This window comes from Melospiza melodia, chromosome 11, assembly GCF_035770615.1.
Source record: "Melospiza melodia melodia isolate bMelMel2 chromosome 11, bMelMel2.pri, whole genome shotgun sequence".
In the NCBI taxonomy this organism is placed as follows: domain Eukaryota; kingdom Metazoa; phylum Chordata; class Aves; order Passeriformes; family Passerellidae; genus Melospiza; species Melospiza melodia.
In genome coordinates, this window is record NC_086204.1 from 26,121,288 (window position 1) to 26,128,325 (window position 7,038).

The 7,038-nt window shown below is 44.2% G+C and overlaps 2 protein-coding genes across 2 annotated transcripts; one reads left to right on the forward strand and one right to left on the reverse strand.

The window, feature by feature from the left end:
* Positions 1 to 2,793: 2,793 nt before the first annotated feature.
* On the reverse strand, positions 2,794 to 4,622 carry LOC134423254 (cytochrome c oxidase assembly factor 7). The gene is made up of 3 exons (XM_063166120.1): positions 4,463 to 4,622; positions 4,242 to 4,382; positions 2,794 to 3,384 (listed from the first exon to the last, which is right to left on the reverse strand). The coding sequence occupies exons 1-3, from the start codon at positions 4,566 to 4,568 to the stop codon at positions 2,936 to 2,938; spliced, it is 696 nt and encodes a 231-aa protein (XP_063022190.1). The 5' UTR covers positions 4,569 to 4,622; the 3' UTR covers positions 2,794 to 2,935.
* LOC134422732 (uncharacterized) lies at positions 4,567 to 4,932 on the forward strand. Its single transcript, XM_063165125.1, has one exon. The coding sequence runs from the start codon at positions 4,567 to 4,569 to the stop codon at positions 4,930 to 4,932; it is 366 nt and encodes a 121-aa protein (XP_063021195.1).
* The last annotated feature ends 2,106 nt before the right edge of the window (positions 4,933 to 7,038 follow it).

Here is a 7,038-nt window from a genome sequence, read left to right on the forward strand (position 1 = left end):
GAACAAAAAGTTTGTCCTATAACAAGGAACACTACTATTCTTGTTTCTTGGTGTGATGATGACACAAAATCTCCCAGACCATCCCTCTGGGTGGGCGTGTACAGCCACAAGAACTCCCTTCACACACACACTGCAGAGAGGAGTTGTTACCAATGGCTGAACAAAAGGTCAGCAAGCTGCAAAACTGCTTTTATTACAATGTAGCACATAAACAGAACCACTAGAACGATTCCCTTTTTCTACAAAATCATGTGGCTTCTTTACCCAACAGCATCTTTTGTCCAGGATTAATCCAAATTATACTTAATGACACATGATGTGGTGCCAGTATTTAATCTCAGTTCAAAACCAGCCCTCCACTGGTGATCTTTTCACAGCTGCAGGAAGCATCCTGCAGAGAATGCTTTCATCATTTACAGCCATGTATTCATATGTCTATTTAATTAATTAGGGTTGGCTCCTTCTGAAGTATATTGCTGCTTTATTAATGGTTGTATGCTTAGATCAATGCAAACAAATGAAAGGGAAAGCAGACAGTGGTTTAGGAGCTGTGAGGCTGAGATAAACTCCTTTATTTCTTAGAAAACCCACTGATCCTGGAGAGATCAACAGGTTCTTCCATATTTCCAACTATTCTGCTATGATCACACATCTATGACTCTTTCTTTATGACCTCAGAGGCTTTGAAGAAAGTTTTCCTCCAGGAGAACATAAAATTTGGCCTCATTTAACATCAGGTGAAAAAAAGAGCAGGAAGATATTGGTCTTTTGGTATTACCTCCATAATATCAGAGCAAGATGGTTAAAAGCCAAGATTTGCAGGAAAATTTTCAGCTCTAAAGAGTTTGATTATGTCTCCTGAACAGAATCTTGAGGCTGACAATAGACTGCTATTCATAGAGTGGATACTCTGCTACAGACTGCATTTACCACATATAATTTTTAATACACTGAAATGAGACTGGCTGCCCTTTTTTTGGATGCTTTGTCACTTTGGAGGGAAAGGAGTCATATAGGTGAGGGTATTAGCTATCTAAATGCACCTGTCATCAATATTTGTGCAAAGAACCTATAGGTGTGCCCAGAGCAGGCAGCAAACTGCTCAGAGACAGCCTGAAAACACAAGAGTCTTCCTTAATTTGGGTTTGCCTTTTCAACCAGTGATGCAAAATTGGACAACACTACCTAAACTTATCTTACACACTTCACAGCTTTAATGAAAATGGTTTGCTTTATAGTATTTAAGCTCTGCAAGTCTGTGAGTTCTCAAGTGCTACGAAAAACCTTCCCCACAACATGCACTTTATATATGGCTTTAATTATCCACAGTGTTACTCTACTGAGGATGTTCTGTGGTGCCTGTTTGCTGTGTTGATTGGAAGTTCCTGGCAGGATCACTGACAGTCATTAGTCCTGCTGGAAGAAAACTGCTCTAGTGTTTGGGCTGAGGATCTGAACAAGGCACTCTGTGGCAGTGAGCATTACAGGGCTTAAAATACCCCCCAATTCTCCAGTGCCTTGACCCACCTGTAATTGCCTACTCCAGAACACACAGATTCCAAACTGTTTTATTACTAGTGCTAACACTCCACAGCAGTAGCATTTACTTACCTTTCCCAAGTGAAACAAATGTCCAGAACAGTACCTAGCAAAAAATCAGTGTGCTCCTCTAAGAGCTTCACCTTTTTGAACTGCCAAAAAATAAAAACTGTTGACAGAAAAATTACTCTGATTTTGCCACCGCTATTTGTTTTTTTCCAGGCTGCACCAGTGTGCAGTTTTCACACACTGCCATCTGTTGTTACAGGGTGCCTGTGTCACTTCTATGCTGTGCAGCTCGGGTTTCTGTTCCAGCAGCAAACATCCTTCCCAAGAACTCTGCTAAATTGGAAGAACTGCTTTAATTCATGCATGCAGCGAGATTCCAACAACTCTGCTTTCACTCGTGGCCACAGCCAAAGTAATGTTGCTTTTAATCCCACTTCACTTATTTCAATAGTGAAGTTTGTATCTTTATTTAGTCCAGAGCCAGAGGATTCAGGTTCTGAGTAGTAAACTTACAGCAAAACACACATACCACAAACATCACATATATTTACACACACCAAAATTACAAAGGATCCTGTCAGTGCACAAATATATTTACAAACACTGCCCTGCTTATTTAAACAGCTGTTTCAGAATCTGTATGTTTAGCTACAGTTTGCATATATATAGGTTATGGATTTGAGTCCAGGATCTGATGAGTTAGCACCTTGTTCCCTAAATCTGAACTAGAGAAAATAGAACATAATGTTCCAGAAGCTAGCAGGAAGGTAAAATGATTTGTGTGGGATCAAATAACGGGCAATTTTGTGATGGGAGAGCAGCCTGAAGCACCCAGGCACATATGACAGGCAGATACACACTCACAAACCAGTTGGCAGCTGGAGGAATTAAGGGAGCCAGGAATTGGCCTAGACCTACGGAATTACAGATGAATATCCATGACTCAGATCAGCTCACACAAAGGTGCAGCTATCAAAGTCCTGAAAATGCTTGTGAGAGATGCAACCGTTCAGACTGCCCAAGCTGGATTACCTGCAGTTGTGATTTTTGTATGTTAGAACTGGTCAGAGCACAAACCTGGATATTGAAGAGTTGGACACAAAAGAAATCCTTTGTGCTTGAAACCATGTGGGAAAAACTCCCAAAAGACCACAAGTTTTTGGCTTGGGAAGAGAAGGATCTAAGCAAAACACACTCAAGAACTTGTGTGTTCAAAAACACAGAAATGCACAGCAGAGATAGTAATTTGTCGTATCCATATAAATATAATTTTATTTGCATATCCAAATACAGGATATTTATTTAAATGAAAACTGTACTCTCACAATTTAAAAAACAAGTTCACTTGCCATTTAAAAACCAGTCTTAATATCGGCATCTGCCAGTTTTACTCCCCAAATGTTAGAGAATTTTCAGCTTCTTTCTGTTCTTTATGCAATTGTTTTGCCCTGTTTTTCAGATCCTCTGCCTTGGCATCATTCTTCTCAACGCCATCTCCCAGTTTGTACATGCGGCTGGCGTTGGCACAAGCCCACACGTGCCCCAGCTCACAGCCCTTCAGCGAGTACTTCAAGGCACTGCTCATGTCCTTGGGGACCCCAGGTGCTCCCTGCAGGTATATCACACTCAGGTTGAAGCAGCTGGGAGCAAAATTGCCATCACAGGCTTTTGTGTAATAGTCTCGAGCAGCAGCAGGGTCAGGCTGATCACCGTTGGCTCTCCCGTCCTGGGCCAGCAGCCCAGCGCTGTGACATGCATTTGCTGACTTCTTCCCACCTTTCTCACACGACTTGATGAAGGATTTGTAGGCAGCTTTCAAATCTGGGCTGAGTCCACCTGTCGGTCAAGACATTACTGTGAGGACATGTTAAAACAGCTGGGAGCTTTCTGCTTTGCAGGATGCTTCCCACTGGAAACACAGCATCCATCACTTTAGATACTACATTCAACATTTAGGACTTCAGAGACACTACTGTTGTCTCAGTGACAAACATTCTGCTAATGTCTTTGACTTAGAAAACTGTCCTCCACTCACCAGTAAGCACAACAGCACTGGTATCCAAAAAATAATCCAGATCCACAAAACACTCTTTCCATTACTACATCCTTTACCTTACTACAACACTCTTTACATTACTACATACATGGATTTATTACCTTACACTAGGCAAATATTATTTTGCCAGTATACACCAAGATTGTTACTGGTTTTGAACTACAGTAGTAACATTGTTCCTTACCAGTACCTTCATTTGGAAGATCTCTGTCTAATTTAAGCTTTCCATTACTGTGCCAGCAAATACATTTTGAACAGCCTTGGGGACTACTGAGGTATGCCTTTTACTAGTCTTTGAGTTTCCTTCTTTCTTACTTTCTTCTGTCTGACAAGAAGAAATGTTGTGAACTGAATATGCAACAACACTGAGCACTGGCTGTACGTACCTGTCAAACAGTTGTAATTATAAAAAAATAATACATAGTTAACGTAAAGCTGATTTTTCAGAAGGAAGCAATTTTAGGTTTTCCATCCTCCCCCAACTTTTATGAGGTGACCATGAAAGGGGCGGGACGGGTAGTTGCTCCTTCAAGGTCAGGAGGACAGGCAGGTGTGCGGGTGGCCAGCAATCGGAGCAGGTTGCCCGGGGAGGCGGTGGAGTCACCTGCGGCCCGAGCCCCAGAACGCCCCTGCCCACCTTTGCCGAGGGCCTGGTAGGCCCCCAGTTTGTAGCAGCTCTCGCTGTGCCCGTGCACCTCGCAGTTGTCGCGCAGCACCCGCGCCGCCGCCGCGAAGTCCTTCCTGACAGCGTCCAGGTAATCGGCGAAGCGCTGGCAGCCTGCAAGGCACGGCACACGGGCTGAGCCTCCTGCCGGCCCCGCGGCGGGCGGCGAGCGGGGGGCGGCGGCAGGGCCTTACCGTCCGGGTCCTTCTCCTTGAAGCACTGGTAGCTGTACTCCACGTGCAGGTTCTCCAGGTACGCCCGCACCTCCTCCTCGTCCGCGAAGTTGATGAAGCCGGCCATGGCCGCGCTGGGTCACGCCGCGATCGCGGCGGCGCCTCCGGTGAGCGCCGAGCGCTCGATTCGGCACCGCCCCCGGGGCCGCCCCTTCCCCGCCCGCCCGTGCCGTACCCGGGCCCGCCTCCGCCCGCTGCGACCGCCCGTACCGGCCCCGCCTCCGCCCGCTTCTCCTGGCCCTTGGCCGGCCGCTCCTCCAGTCACTCCCCAGCCTCTCTTCGCGTCCGTTCCCTTACAGCTCCTCTCGTTACTTCTGTGCGCTCCCCGGGTCATCGGGAACTCTGAGGGTTCAGCAGTTTTAAGCGATAACACACTGCTAGAACTTTACTTTCAGAGTTTGCGCCATCCTATGCGTATTCCCGATGTCTGATTCAGCACAACCCAGAGACTGAGACATGACAGTCGCGCTCTGCATGGCCTAGGAGCAGGGCTGCTTTCCCTGTTCCTCAGTCCGCCTCCTGCACACTTTTGTCTGGATTAACAGCTCGATAATTTCCAAATCCGTTTTAGAACAGAGGTGCTGCTGTGAGAGACTGCTCCCAGCCCCCACTCCTTTCTGCGGTACCACAAAAGCTCTCCCAGGTGCTTTTTGAAGTACTGGAACCTGCACTGAGCAGGCAGTGCTGGGGCACTGGGAACACCCAGAAACGGGTAAGGACTGAACACACAACGAACCCTGCTTCTCCTGGATCTGAGAATCCCCCTGCCATGGGCAGGGACACCTTCCACTCTCCCAGGTTGCTCAAAGCCCCATCCAATCTGAACCCCATCCAAGCCTTGAACACTTCCAGGGATGGGCACAACATTATGGATTAATTTAACCCAAATGTGATAACAGAATACTTACATGGCACACTATCTAATTCCAGCAGTTCTGAGCACAAATTGAATTTTTTGTGAGTAAAGTAGCACATTAGAAATCTGTGTGAAGAATTGCTTAAAATCAATCCAAGTTTGAGTTAAAATAAATTTCAAAGAATATTTGCAATATTTGCAAATGCCTTGTCCCAAATTATTTAAGTAGAGTAACACCAGCTTGTCGAGTTTTTTGGGATAAATAAAACTCAGTTAAATCCTGTGCAGTCTCCCATAGAAAGAAGCCTTATCCTTTATTAAGGACTAGAGCTACCAGGACTAGCTGGACTGGCAGCAAATCCTGTCAGGTGTATAGCTGAAACACCAGTTATATCTTCTAAAGTATTTCCTTAAAACTTTTTAGACTGTTAAAAATTTGGTTTGAAGTTAAAACACATTTTCCATGTGCAGCTAAAGTCTTGTTTTCAATATGTATTGACCAAAACTCACTGCCACATGTGTGAGACTGCAGGAAGAAGTTACACATTGCTTGGCCAGTGCTGGCTGCAATCTGAGAATGTTCATGTGAACCTCCATCCTGGATGGGGCCTTTAGAAGGTGAACTGCTTTTGTACCAGCAATACTGTTTCTCTGAAAATCCAGCATTTCAGTTTGCACAGGCTCAGTAGAAATTCCTTGAGTTTATTAGTTTAAGTCCTTGAAGAGTCTGCTCTTGCTGAGATTTTGTCTTTGCAGCTCCTGATGCCAGTGCTGAGCCTGTGCCAACTCAACCATATGGCCGCTCCAGACCAGGAGTGGATTCCTGAGTACAGGCTAAGAACAGGCACTGGGAGCAGGGGGTCAGGCTGTCACTGAAAGTTTTCACTGCCTGAGCCCAGTTCCTATCATAAACTCGGAAAACAAGACATCTGGTGATAGGTCAGAGTGAATCAGTGAATTTAAAAGCCATTGAAAGAACAGTCTGGAAGCTTGCAAAGACATTACGAAGTGGAAGAAACACGTAATGGACTAAGAATAATAGTATGAGCTGCTTCCTTATCTAAGCTAATATCTGTGCCCATAATTATATAAGTTGTTTCTTCCAAGCAGATTAGGTTTTTAAGTGGTTAAATTCAGAACATGAAGATTCTTAATTCTGTGCTTGTCAGATCCTGAGCATGTAATATATTTTCTCTACATCAGCAGTCTAATCTAAAGAATTAGAACTATAACTGACCATTGTTATGCAGTCCTTAAACTGGTAAAACTGTGTTTCATAGTATTAATAAAATCTTTTGCCATCTTGTAAAGAAAGAAACATAAATAATTTTGGTAATTGTTCCTTAATTTTTATTTATGTGTCTTGTTGGTTTGCTGGTTTGCAAACAACAGTTATCCAAAGCTTCTGCATGTAGAATCAGCAATTCTTTTACATAAATTCTATAGTCTAATTAATTTTATTTGGATAGGGTATTTGTATCTCTCTTTACTTTGTATCCTGAAACAAGAAATAACTATATTCTTTTGACCAAAGTACATTGTATGTATTGGTCGGGAGACAGGTTTTCTTCACCACTACTGTCATCTGAAACCTCAAATTACTTTGTACGGAATGGTTTATGCTTACAGCAAAGCTCCCCCCCAAAGCAGGCGGGCAGAACCTATTGTACTGGTGCACGTT

Excerpts from the sequence above, each read along its gene's own strand:
- LOC134422732 (XM_063165125.1), top strand. The coding sequence starts at position 4,567 with ATGGCCGCGCTGGGTCACGCCGCGATCGCGGCGGCGCCTCCGGTGAGC.
- LOC134423254 (XM_063166120.1), bottom strand. The coding sequence starts at position 4,568 with ATGGCCGGCTTCATCAACTTCGCGGACGAGGAGGAGGTGCGGGCGTAC. Across the intron at positions 4,383-4,462 it reads CAAGGAGAAGGACCCGGACG|GCTGCCAGCGCTTCGCCGAT; the intron begins GTAAGGCCCTGC and ends CGTGCCTTGCAG. Across the intron at positions 3,385-4,241 it reads CTACCAGGCCCTCGGCAAAG|GTGGACTCAGCCCAGATTTG; the intron begins GTGGGCAGGGGC and ends CTTGACCGACAG.